The 14419-nt window shown below is 34.4% G+C and overlaps 1 protein-coding gene across 1 annotated transcript; it reads right to left on the bottom strand.

The window, feature by feature from the left end:
* Nucleotides 1-6612: 6612 nt before the first annotated feature.
* Nucleotides 6613-12462, bottom strand: LOC149552409 (large ribosomal subunit protein uL18y-like). The gene is made up of 9 exons (XM_089787958.1): nucleotides 12373-12462; nucleotides 12180-12249; nucleotides 12002-12093; nucleotides 11437-11563; nucleotides 8598-8677; nucleotides 8070-8186; nucleotides 7467-7601; nucleotides 7003-7172; nucleotides 6613-6913 (listed from the first exon to the last, which is right to left on the bottom strand). Exons 1-9 carry the CDS (start codon nucleotides 12373-12375, stop codon nucleotides 6814-6816), a joined length of 894 nt encoding a protein of 297 aa, XP_089644084.1. The 5' UTR covers nucleotides 12376-12462; the 3' UTR covers nucleotides 6613-6813.
* Between the last annotated feature and the right edge of the window lie 1957 nt (nucleotides 12463-14419).

The following is a 14419-nucleotide window of genomic DNA, read 5'->3' as shown; positions in this document are numbered from 1 at the left end:
TGCAACATATCTAATTATAGACTCAACTATATAAAAGAGGTTAGTCTTTGTTATAACATAGCCAATGATCATAACAAACGCAACCAATAATGTAGCCTCGGCTAAATATAGTCTTGGCTAAATACATAGCCCATAAAAATATATAAAATAAATGCTTATACATATGAATGCCCAAAGGAGGAGTTTATAATGCAAAACTAGGTGAAAGAAGGCCCATAGATGAACTCCCTCTTAATTTTGAGCATCTCTAAGGTGAATTTAATCCACGTATGCAAGCTCTCAATTTATCCAAGACTATAATAAGGCAAACCAAATTGAAGTAACAAGGATCCATGACAATTAATTGGATCCACTCCTTTTGTGAAGAGTTTATAAGTTTCCTTTATGCTCCCTTTGAAGTTTAGGTTTAACTACTTTTTGGTAGGACTCCCTCTCAATGTGTACACTGAAAGGTCCCCTCCTATTTATGTCACTTAAGGGGTTATGAGTCATTATCAAACCATGAGAATTTTCTGTTTATGTCACTTAGTCCAAATTTATCTCAGAATTAATGGTTTATACAACCGGTTTTAATTCTTTAACACATACTCAAAAATGAATATAATGTAATATCCCTATTGATATTCAACCTTAAATAGAAAAATATTCCACTATGTTTAGAGTGCACCTGGAAATGTTCAAATGCTTTTGGAAATGATTCCCTTTGACATTTGGTGGCTTCCTCTGTGCACTTTGACTTAACAATTCCACAAGCTTTCATCCTCGAGTTTCAAATATTTCCTTTCATAAGGTGAGCCCATCTAGGAAATATGATGCATGAATCAATTTTCATCCTTCATTGAATATATAATCACCCCTCTTTGTACCCTGATATAAAAGAGAAATTTATTGAAAGGTGACTTTGTACAACCAAAACTTCAGGTATCACCAATAAAATATTGTCATGAGTCTCAACTTATTATGAATTTGTCATCGTCAACACATTACGAATATGTATGTGTGGTGAGTCATCTATCCCACAATAGGAGTCACCCTTTAGGTGTTGATCTGTATACCCAACATAACATATCGTGTTGAATTCCATGATTCTCCATCAACACAGGGTGTATTGAACAAGACAAGTTCCAATGATTTTGTATTTTGAATGGTTCGGCCATGTCTTAACAATCGCAAAGTAGATATGGTAATTTACAAAACACAATAGCTTTCTTGACTCAAAACTTGCTCTCACTAATAAATGCAACCGACAACCGAATATATCAACTATCCAAATTGTACCATATGCATTATAGATCATTGTCTGATTGCCAAGTCATTGATTTGGCATATAGAAGAATAATTTCAACCCCCCATTCCCCCAATAAGTCTATAAATCGATCTTGTTTTCTGCCTCATTAAAACTTCACTATCAAAGTATCCTCTCTACACCAGATCTTCCATGGATTAATTCATTCCCTTACTCTTGTTTGTTCGATGAAATCATTTCCTTAGTTTCATATGATTGGAAATAAAGGTCAGAGGCTAGATGATTGTTTGACTTTATTTAAAGCTATATGATGTTCGTGGAGGAACTCATATTCTTTTATCATGTTCAATGTTTAGGATTCACAACATTACAAACATCTGTCAGTTGCTACTCAAAAGTTGTTAAGATCTCCTTTGACGCAAATCTAATCCATCATTTGTGTTGTTGTAGACCCCTATTTTGTGCGATATCTGATTCTTATATTGATAAAATTTATAAGTTACCATTTCTCAATCCAATTTATGTTTGCACCAGTTATTCAAAATTACACAGTGTTATTGGTAATTTAATTGTTCTGATTATTAGTTGAATGCTCCCAGTGCTGGTATGCCCATTTCTGCGATGTTATCCTACGAATGGACAAGTGCCTCCATCATTCAAGTTTGTCCTTGTTCGTTCAAAAAGAATTCAACCCAGCTAATGGTGTCTCTATCATTTATGGAGAAGCGATCACTCTTGTATTTTCTAAAGGGTCACAATAAAACTAAATTTGATGTGATTTTGAATTTATCATTTACTGATCACGACTTCATATGAACAAATGGTGATACAAAGATCTATAACCATTAATAGCTCCCATAGGGAGAGTATTTGATTGGATATGCAGGACGTCCTCAAGCGATTTCCCTTTGATGACATATGTAAGGTGACATTTGGCATGGATCTTGTTGCCTTGACATTTCTCTTTCAGAATAGCATCCTATCCATAAATATGAATGGATCTTCCTCCAAGCTATTAAGCTTTCAAGAAGGAACCCAACTCTGATACCATGTAAAGTTTTTGTATAAGAAGTGTAACCAAGTCATGTAGTAATTATTCTTAACATATTCTTCTCTCTGCAATAAATAGTTGTTAAGCTTTCAAGAATGAACCTAACTTTGATACTATGTAAAGTTTTTGTATAAGTGTAACCAAGTGATATAATAATTATTCTTAACATATTCTTCTCTCTACAATAGATCGTACAAGGTAGTAATGTATTTGTGTGTCCTCTAACCTCATCCTTGCCTGATATTTATATTGCCGTCATGATGCATGTCCTTAGAAAAGACATGTCTCCTCCCAAGTTGGCCCAATATAATTAGAGAATACCTTTGCCAAGATCAATATCTTCAAGGAAATATATTAGTTAGTAAAGATACTAAAACTATGCATAAGAACATTATAATATCTTCCCATATTGCCCTCATGATGCATGTCCTTAGAGAAGACATGTCTCCTCCCAAGTTGGCCCAATATAATTAGAGAATACCTTTGCCAAGATCAATATCTTCAAGGAAATACATTAGTTAGTAAAGATATTAACTAAAACTATACATAAGAACATTATAATATCTTCCCAAGATAGATGTTGATTCCTTCAAAGGAACTTCATGCTTTATTAGAACTGTACAATTTGTACAATCAAATCAATATGAAATGGAAGTTACAAAATTAACACGAATAAGGTCTTTCAAAGGAAATCTAGGTCTTGTTCACATTGGAGTTTGTAGAGATAGTAATGGAGAATGTTAAAAATATAGCATTAACAACCTTATGGAGACAATAGTTATTTTGTGTGTTGTGAAGTGTTCTTGTTACCTTGGTTGGAATTGGCTTATATGTGAATCGAACTCACGAGTGCTGATATACCCCTATTAAATCAGTAACATTCTGAGGTTGTCAATTGGAAGTTAGCTTTGATTGTTGACCCAATTCATAGTTGTGTGCTTATGTGGACTCTATTACTTGCAATCATGTGGAATAGTATTGCCAATTGCCTAGTGAAGTGGTCTTCTAATCATATGCATAATTGTAGCATTCTTGATAAGACTCAACTCTCTGGGATTGAATGTTAAATTTGTATTTTCAATTTATAAAGGCCATAACACTAACAACCTTATGGAGGCAATAGTTATTTTGTGTGTTGTAAACTATGCTTGTTACCTTGGTTGGAGTAGGCTTATATGTGAATCGGACTCACGAGTGCTAATATACCCCTATTGATAATGTTGAGTTTCTGGAATAGATTGTGTAGAGATTTTTCATCAACGTTTCGAATCACACTACGTGATCCATCATCAGGAAGAGAGAGCAAGAGGTGTCAAATTATTTGAAATAATTTGACACCTCTTGCTCTCTCTTCCTGATGATGGATCACGTAGTGTGATTCGAAACGTTGATGAAAAATTTCTACACAATCTATTCCAAAAACTCAGCATTATAGATCATGGATTGTGGAAATCTGATTGCATTAATACCCCTATTGAATCAACAACATTCTAAGTTCGTCAATTGGAAGTCAGCTTTGATTGTTGACCAAATTCATATTTGTTTGCTTATGTGGACTCTATTACTTCCAATCATGTGGAATAGTATTGCAAATTGCCTACTGAAGTGGTCTTCTAATCATATGCATAATTGGAACATTCCTGATAAGACTAACTCTCTAGGATTAACCCATGAATCATTTGGTGGATCTTTATAGGTCTGTTTGATACCCTTATTTATTCTGTATTTCTTTCTGTTTGAATAAATTCACCCCTTTTTAAAATAAAAACTGTTTTGCAATATTTATTTATTTTTCAAATAGCTTTAAACTAGAGATGACTCTTTAGCAGATCATAATTGCTGCGGATTGCCAACAGCAGACTTGGATAAATTACGCAGACAAATTAAATGCATACAAATAAGGGATCAATCTATTTTATATGTGCAATATATTTATGCAAAGACTACACCTGAGTAGAGATTCAAGCATCCTGCCTTCTAACCTGCAAGGACTAATCTTACCGTTTGATTCAAGCTCACCTAACACTTTTTTTTAATCTAGAAAAAAGGATAATGTAAGAGTATAATAAATAATGACAACTTAAAACCATTGTTGGACAGTTTTCGCCAGTTCTTTTGTCACTTTGCATTTCTCGAACAGTCTCCATCGCTCATCTTTTATCACCTTGCATTTCTCGAACAGTCTCCATCGCTCAGCCAACATTGTCATATCGGCCTCTTGGACTTAAGCGCGTTGTCTCTATCCTTCCACCTTATTTGATGGTATCTTAGTTCTCAGGTGAGACGGTTTGCAAGCATAGCATCCCACCCGCAGGTAATTAGTCTCAAACTATCCCTACTAGAGTCTACGTCCCAAAAAACCACTTAATTAATTGATCGCTCCTACTAACCAAATTGTTGGGGTACCAAAATTGACATGACAAAATTTACATATACTATACTATTAACAACGGTCCACAACCCATTACTTTCAATAAAAATAACATAATATTTTAATAAAAAATATTCAAACCTCTTTGGTTATTATTTTTCACCATCACATAATATTTTAATAAAAAGAAAAACCCATATTTTATTTTTATTTTTTTTAAATCTTCTGAGTTATTACTTTCACCATCAGTTCACGGGATTAAACTGAGTTTCAATTTCCAACGAGATTTCACCCAAATGCAGAGAAAATTGGGAGCACGCGCTAACACCACCCGTCCTCAAGTAAATCCCAGTGTCAGATTAAAGCTTTTCTAAATCACAGATTATATTTAACTTACAGTGGTGTTCTGTTCTGATATTTAAAATTAAAAGGTACAATCAAGGATAAATAAAATCTATCAACCAGAACCAATCAATTGTATGGAGTTTCACACAAAAACACCGATTAGATTTGAATATTTCAAAACATCTAGTGTATTCAGATGTGAGGTTCACAACGCAAGACCTTCTGATTCAAGGAGGCAGTTCCGCAGCAGATCATGTTAGCTATAAAAAAAAATGCAGAGCCAGAGTCCTGTGGGAAGTCCTCACCACAACCATCAGAATACGCCTTCTGCAAAGCTCATGCTTCCTGACAGAATAGCCTATCAACTTATGATTATTTACTGCAGATATAGGAATGCTCAGAGCTGGTGACAGCATTTTAGTGGGTCACTTCATAACAATGGCTCATTAAGGTTGCAGGGGCTATTCAGAATAAGGAGTGGAACAATTATAATCTTCTCCAAAATAAGGCAGGTAGCTTTACTTCAAAGCATTTAAGTAGTGAAATGGAGTACAGTTGCTGAGTCACATTTGGCCAAGGTAATCATCTCATTGTGGGAACTCCTCTGCTAGTGACAGCATTTTAGTGGGTCACTTCATTGCAGTGGTGCATTAAGGTTAAAGGGGTTTTCCAGGATAAGTGCAACAAAAAAAACATTGTGCGAGTTACCCACCTAAAATAGCCTGTCAGCAAATAGTGTAATAAAAATAGCTCCAAAAATGTAAGGTAAGAGATTCTACTTCAAGACAAGAGATTAAGTAATGAAATGGAATGGAGTTGCTGAGTCATTTGGCGAAGGTATCATCTCATTTTAGGAACACCACCAGTTCATCCAGTTTACAGGAAGAACTGTGGACTGGCTTTGCCGAGAAAAGGGACTGATTATCAATGGAGAGGCAGGGTATTCAAAAAGCAAGAAACAATACATGCAAAATAACTTTATGTAACATGTTAACAGAAGTAGTACACATTCTATGAGCACACAGCTATGCCTAAATCAACAAATATAAAAATTCATGTTTTCATTGCATACCAAGGCAATGACATAGCTTAAACAATTTTGTTCAACACCACTAACCTGGTCTGGAAAAAATAACGTGCAAAATAGCTTTATTTTTACAGATATGTACCCTTGTTACAAAAACCACAGTAGACCACAAACCACTAGAAGCCAAGTACTGCAAACTTGCAGCCACCACAAACCAGTAGAAGCCAAGTACTACAAACTTGCAGCCATGCCTAAAATATATTCAATAATTCATCCTTTAAATCTAATATTAGGGCTGCCCTCTAGTGTGGAATTCCAAATAACAAATCAATGAAAATAGAATTTATGCATTTTCATCCCATCCCAAGACAAATAGTTCAAAGCTCCAACTATAAATCATCTCAAACCATAAATAACTAACATCAATCAATATCATCTACACAACACATTATGCAGTACATGCACTACAAAAATTATGTATGTTAAATAGCAAAGTTTTTGTTAATTCATCCAATACAAAAACAATTGGAGAAATTCAGAACCCAATTTGAGAACCAAACTATAAGGCAATCTAGAAAAAAATTTGCAGATATTCATAGAATTCAATTCCAAGACGATCACAATAAGATGCACTAATCTACAAAAATGAAATGGGCAGGACCATCCCAAAAAGCCTGTTCTCTACAGGTAAGTGGAAAAAAGGTCTCATTATGAGCTGCCAAGTTTCACAAAGCAATAAAATAACTTAACCTTTAAACTAATAATTTTCACATTTACTCATCATCATCCTCATCATCGCCAGCATTCAAAGCATTCAAGCGAGCAATTAATTTAGCTTTCCTTTCCTCGTAAGTCAGTTTCCTCAAGTTGTAGCTGTCACCATACAAAATTACATGTTAGTTGCATTACAAAAAAATAATTCAAGATCAACAAACTTTGCATGTCAAATAACAATCACTTACTGTTTTTGCTCCTTAGGAACATGTTTCTCTGTATGTTTCACAGATGGATCTGCCCTGATGGCAGCATGCACCTTCTTATACATCTCTTCTATACCTTCAGGTTCTATTCCTTTTTCAAGATATTTAGAGAACTGCGATTGATATTTGCTTGGTTCATCTTCCCTCAACATCTACAAGAATGGAGTCCAACACAGTATAATCAGGATGTAAAACATAATCCAGGAGTGCAACATGAACAGGATATTGGAATCACTTAAACATCTTCATTTGTGCTACTTAAATGACAGATTAGCACATAGCAGTGACTCTACTAATTCAAGCTCTGAAACTTTCTAACAACCTACAAAACATATATTTTATTTAATCAAGCCTACAAAACTTAATTTAATCATTAACCATTTTAAAAATACACCTGCTTTTCCAAAAATGGGCCATTCAAGAAAATACAATGGAAATCTTCTCACCTTCATATATGTAGACACGTGACCTCCAAATATATATTTTCGGTGTACATCAGCATCCAGACTTTTATCATCTTTGCTAAATCCAGCAAAACGCTTATCACTGTGAGGAATATCTAGTCCCCCATCCAATGCCCCCTAAATACAAAAATCGGAAAAATCAAGAATAATTATATTTCATTTAGATCAAATCTATTGTGCATTATTTTACCAAAACTGAAATTTATTTATATTTAAAATGATACCAAAACAATTTCTATTAAAAGGAATAAAACAGAAACTAAAACTAAGTTCAAGTAACCATATATACCAACACAACACACAGAAAAACAAAATTAAGGATAACAACCATCTGTTACGGGAAAGGCCTAGAAAACAAAATGCAAATCAACATCAACAACAAAACTCTCTTATGTGACACAGACAAATTAACTGATTGATTGAGATTTGGAGTTCCATAGCAGTACAGAACTGGTCCATCTTCACTTAAAGAAGACACAACATTACATGATTTCAACAATTGTTTAACATAATGCCAAACCAGCAGGCATCCAGAATTAATTTATGATATGAACTAAGAAACAGTAAAATTGATAACTTGCCAACCTTAAGAGCTCCAAAAACTCGGTTTCCAGTAGTTGTCCTCACAAGACCCACATCCAAAAGAGCTCTGAACGGCCTCCTTGATTCACCTGGCTCCACACTGTAATCTTCTCCAGTGGCCTGCCAAAACATATAACAAGCATTTCATTAACATAATGAATATGGAGCTCCCACTACAATAATCCCTGCAGAAGAGGAATTATCCTACATTAAAGAGATCATTAAAGCACTGGGTTAACAAGATTGTTGAACAAATCTATAAGGTTTGTCTTTGTTAATGGATGAGACAAACAAATAAGTCCCTTGGTCATCCTTAGCTTACCTATTATAAAATAGAAGATTCAAAAGATTGTTGTATAACAAGAAACAATTGCTATACGAGGTTCAAAAGGATACTGGGTAGAAATAAGTTTCTTCAAACAGCACCCACCCAATATAGAACTTCTAATTCTGAAACCAGGTGTGTCAACTATGTTATCATACTTCAATTTGAACATGCATTAAACATATATTAAATAAGTCGTGTATCACCTCCTCATTGCCAACATACTCGTCATCCATCTCCAACTGCTTCAGCACCCGACGTGCCAGCAAGAGACCAGTACAGTACGCTGGAAAAGGAAACAAGAGATAATGAGCATTCATTGCAACAAAGACAGAATAGATTGTGTCAATGCTTACAGCATCGACAACAGCAACCACAAGATCTAGAAAAATTAATTATCACACCAATGGATTAATTGTTAAGGTACTAAATACAGTTGCCTACTAAATCTGAAGACCCAAATATAAATTCGTAGACTCCACTGCTTTAGATGTGAATAACCCGTGCAAATAGATGTTGTGACAGGATAGAAATATCCATGCATCAATGTGACTGAGATCACTTTACGGAGCAGACTAATAGAGAGACCCAAGCAAGCCACTATCTAAAGCATGTGCATTAGATGTTGGGGATCTAAAATAGATTGCACTTCCCCATCTTACTGAACCGCACTCATAAATGCAGCTGGAGAACACTTATTCAAGCACACAATAGAGAATACAAAAGTTTAACTCATCAATAACACAATGTGCACTGAGTTAGCAACAGTAATTTTATATTTTCTTGTAATTTTCTGCAGAGCACGAAGGAAACATGTTTACCCCCTCGAAATGTATGAATAGCTAGTATTGAATGTGGTGCAGGAGCACCAGGAGGCTAAGGAACACACCAAGGGTCATATGCTTGATCCATGAGGATATGCAGTCCAATGAAACCTATAAGGTCATTAAAGATTGTAAATTGGCCAATAAATGTAATAAAATGCAATGGGAATGCAAAAGTTTTGATAATTGCCATATAGGCCTAATTATGTAGTTTATGGGTTAAGTGTTTAAACTAGGATGATATGCTCATGAAAAAAGCATCATAATGTACAAAAACCGCACATTTAGACGCAAAGAATGTGTACTTGCCAATGGCCATAAAAGATACACATAAACTAGTCAAAAACATGTCGGGCTAATGACTGTCAACATAAATTATGTGGAGCTGGGTTTTTGGGGTGGTTACAAACGGTTTTGGTGGGTTTTCAGCCTTCAAGGGACTGATTTAAGTTTATTTAAAGTGTGAGGCCCTAGAAATGGCCAGGAAAACAGATGTAACAAGAGTTTGAAGCAAATAAAGCATGATACATATTCTGCAATTCGTGTTTTTCTCGAGTGTCAGACTTATGTTATGGTTTTTCCATTAGTTCACTATTCATTTTGAAGGATCCATTGGCTGGACATGTTGATGCATTGAATTACATTTGTTTTGAGTATTGTGGCACTCAATTTAATTGCATATCAACATAGATGTTTGTGTTTGATCGCAAACTATCAAAACCCCCAAATAAGGAAAACAGTGAGAACTAAGATGTGATATCTTTTTAGTTACACAATGAATAATAACCCTCATTTGGGAAGTGATGAGGAGGCTTGTGTAGACTAACTGTTCAAATAGCTTGCTGGCACTCATACGATATACTTCACATGGGTTGAATGCAAGAATATGACTGTGATTAGTCACAGAGTGAAGTTTTGACAGGGTAAGGTTGCTGATCTGGCTTTGTCCGCATAAGGAGTATAGGAAGGAGGATGTTCCCGATATGCAGGGTCTAGAAAGAGTTCAAGGTCAAAGATAGGGCTAGGGGAGAGATTTGTAAGAGTTTGTATGACACTCACAGTCAGGACAGCAATAGGACAAATTGTTGCTGTTTTGAGTTTAAGGATATGGTGTAAGAGGTCTAAGACTCTAAAGTGTGCTGCAAAGTGAGCAAGGCCTGTGGGAGATATAGTGAATGTTTTAGTGAATATGGTGTATGTAACACATGTTTGGCGGCTAATAAGTTTCTAATTGTCTAAAGTGTTAACAAGTAAACGTGGCATACAGAGTGAGTGAATCACATACGTGAAGCAAGGTAGATATGGTGCTGATGAGATAAAAGGTCTGATATATTTTACGAATGATAAATGAAATAGGTGATGCTAAATGATTGGTAGACATTGGGGAAGATCAAGAATTGGTCTGAAGAGCCTTAATAGCAAGTGTATAAGGATGTTGGAATATGAAACAACACAGGTGATAGGTTACAACCATGTAAGTGCTGATGTGCAAGTTTAGATGCGGATTAGTTAGTTGGGTTTCTTGAGCATGTGGAGCAGGATGGATCTGTGATGTGGAATGATCCTTCAAAGGTCTTGGGATTGCATTAAGGTTGACGAGTGGTTGAGAAAGTTGAAAGTGCTAACCCCTTCCGTTGGAAGTTATTTAGCGTCTAGGAATGCCACTTGTGATGTGAGAAGCTGTATCTCACAGTTGACTTGGAGATTGAAGTCCTGATTTGATTGGACTTTTGGGTTAATTCACCTTGCTCTGCATCAGAATGTTTTGGAAAAATACATATGTAACTTAACAAAAACAATCACTGTCAAATCCGTTAATATTGGACATTATAAAGTAACATTATGCTTCCTTGCAAGACATTTATCCCAAAGAATGGTATTGATTGCTGGTACTTAACATTAAAATTATATAAACTTTCCATGCTAACGAGGACAAATGCACTTAGCGCCTAGATCACAAGCAGAACACGTTACTACAATAATACAAAGCATACTGCAAATTCACAAGATAATTTATACTGCAAAAGTATACAACCAGTACAAGTACAACAAATTTTCGGTGCAATGTAAACAAAAGAAGGTCAACTTTTTGTCGACATGAATTAAAGAGTAGGAACCATTATAATTAACATTAAAAACAGTAAAGAGTTCAAAATAATTATTATTTGGCTAAATATAATCACTCAACAAATATGACTATTCTAGGGTTATTTGAAAATACCAGCAGCATAGTTTGTGAGGCCGACTTCCAGACCATACCGAGGCAACTCGCGAGAGTAAGCAGCTGCCAGTGTGACATCTCCTGCAAGAGTTGCATATATAATCTGTGCAACAATGTCCTTGTTGCTCTTTTGTTCGACACCAGTCAAGGCTCATGCAAATTTGCATTCCACGACCCTAAAGTAACATTTGCTCAAAAACCTAAATGATATTTTTTTTTATAAAACCATTTTCACAAAACTTTTACCCACCCAGCCATCGAGGCAGTTATCCTTTTCATAACAAACCCCCAACATTTATTATTTTCCTATCTACCAGAACCGTGATGTTACAACAATTACCATGTGATAAAAAAACATGAAATAGATTTTTTCCGTGCAATAGAAAATAAGAATCGTGAAGCTTACTAATGTCTAGAGCCCTAAAATACATTTTTTGATCTTATGAGATTTCCACAATCCATTTGAAGTGTAAATCAACTTACACAATCAAATCCAGAAAATAAAATTTACAACAAATTTTTTTTTTTCAAAATATGTCAAACACTAAAGCACTGAAAAGGATACAAATCGCACAACAAATCTGTACTTGGGCGTATTGTACTTGTTTTTGTCCTGATTTATCAAACGAATTCTCGCTCTATAATCAGTCTTTCCCTCTGCACAGATCCTAAATCAGCTGGGGAAAAAAATAAACTAGAAAATCCTAAATCTCAAGCCGATTTCGAATATCATATATAAATACCTCGCCTGCGCTTGAACTTGACCTGGTACCTCTTGAAATAGGCCTTCGACTTCTGAGCCTTGACAAACACCTGCACAAATTTTTTTGATCAAAATGATAAATCTGACAATCAAGAAGTATTCAAGAAAAACTTAACACCAAAGGATTTGTCTAAGTTTGTCAGCATAAAATATCAATGGATCTAGTTATCTACCATAGCTGCTGCTGTGCTTGGCTTCTCCTCGTACTCGGCTAAAGGAGCTCTATTTCCTGGCCTCCCTCCTCCGCTACTGCATAAAAGGATTTTTCACTCAGACCTAAGGCTTACTTTTAAAACCCTAACTTCAAAAGATCTAGGGTTTAGATCAACGGCTCGCATTCTTTCTCCAGAGTTATAGTGAGAAGGACTATAAGGGTCCGACTTCTAATTCACATTATAATACCATAGGTAAATTGACATAGATAAAAATATAAAAAGAGCCATTAGCCTATGTGGGGAGTTGAAAGATATATTTAATGAATCTACTAGTTTTAAAAGAAAATTTGAAAACTCTTTTTAAGATTTTAATTAATAAACATAGATATTCAACAAAAATGAAATTGGCAAACAAAATAAAAGTATAAGATTCTACTTTGTATTATCAATATCTTTTATTAAAATATATATATATAATAATATTGCATTCTTTTGTGCACAATTAGAATTAATTTGCTTATATCTATTTTTCCACAATTTAAATATTCCTAAAATGTAGCTAATTACTTATTAGTCATATAGGCCAAGACTAATGTTTTCATCTCAAATTCTTATTATTTGTTTTGTTTGGTTCCACAATATTAAACTAGAATTTGTTTGGGTCTGTTTTATTTTTATTTTATTTTTTTCATTAAATTTTTCTCTTTTTTCATTGGCTATTCATATTTTTGCCAGTGATTTTTTTATTTTCCATTCAAAAATCTTTAAAATGTATTATATAGTGAGTACAAAATAAACCTATATATATATATATATATATATATATATATATATATATATATATATATATATATATATATATATATATATATATATATTATAGATTTCTGAATTTTTTATCGTCTTTTTCAAAGTCAAATTTCAAAATGTCCTAATGATATCTCTGAAGTTATCATGGTGTATTGGAAGTAAGTTGTCACCAATGGTGTCCTATCGAGAATTTTGCTTTGTTTTTGTGATAGGGTTAGTAATATGACTGTAGATAGATTTCATATGGATCGATGTGTATATGTCGAGTATATGTAATGACTAATAGGTTATGATATCACTTTATGTGAATGTTAATCTTAGATGTAAGAAGATTATAAACTTAGATGAATGGAATTATTATCTCAGTTATATCATGTATATATACTATATGGAATACAAGAAGTCTGGTTATTAATTTTGCCTCTTTAAAGTGATTTGGATCTAGAGACCCGCGGGCGTTAAGGGTTTTCAGGTATTGTATGCATATCTTCCAAATTTTAGGGTTTGCTTGTTCTTTCCCTTCATGGTAGCATTCTCAACTATATTAATTTTATGGATTTTAGCCATTGTTAAAATTTCCTTTCTCTTGTCTTCAAATTATGCTCTTCGCTTGTTAATTAGTTTATTTACCCTAATGATTGAAAGAGACCAACATGCTAGCTGTAAGATAGGCCATTTCTATATCTAGGGCTACAAATAGTAATGCAATAACAAGAATCAGCACGGTGACTACAAGTTATAAATTTTGAAACAATGCATGTTGTTTAGCAGGTATTCATCTTAGTTGTTAGTCCGTTCGAGCACTTTCAGGGTGACATTTGATTCACTTATTAGTTCTGCTTTAATAGAGATGTATCATGATGGATAACTGTTTCAGTAATGGCTAACGGTATTGGTAAGGGCTTAGTTTATGCTTGGTTGTTGAAGTATTTGATGACATGTTTTAGTAGGACAGAATTGTAATTCGAATTTCATAAAATCCCCTGGATGGCTTTAACAGAGGATGGTTTATAACTGCTAAGGGGCCTAATTCTTATGGCCTAATATCGGAAATGAGATTAGGTGGTAGTAGTGTTCTCATACCACCTAGTACCCTTTGATATAGAATATATTTTGATAATAGGAAGATAGGTGAGTTTGGCATGTTCATCTTTTTCTTTCTGTTGGCTTTTAATAGCGGAGATGCAGCTTTGGTAATTTAATTTAGTTCAGCTCTTGATTTGTACTCATAGTGGAGGCTTTTATAAGAATTCAT

Source organism: Cupressus sempervirens, chromosome 6 (genome assembly GCF_028749045.1).
Source record: "Cupressus sempervirens isolate cs-2001-9-10 chromosome 6, ASM2874904v1, whole genome shotgun sequence".
NCBI classification, from domain to species: Eukaryota; Viridiplantae; Streptophyta; class Pinopsida; order Cupressales; family Cupressaceae; genus Cupressus; species Cupressus sempervirens.
This window is presented reverse-complemented; position numbering and strand designations above follow the sequence as displayed.

Bases quoted from the DNA above. Each gene is read 5' to 3' on its own strand.
- LOC149552409 (XM_089787958.1), bottom strand. The intron at 12,094-12,179 runs GTATTTATATAT...GGATCTGTGCAG, and splicing joins CAAGTTCAAGCGCAGGCGAG to AGGGAAAGACTGATTATAGA. The intron at 11,564-12,001 runs GTATCCTTTTCA...GTCGAACAAAAG, and splicing joins ACAGATTTGTTGTGCGATTT to AGCAACAAGGACATTGTTGC.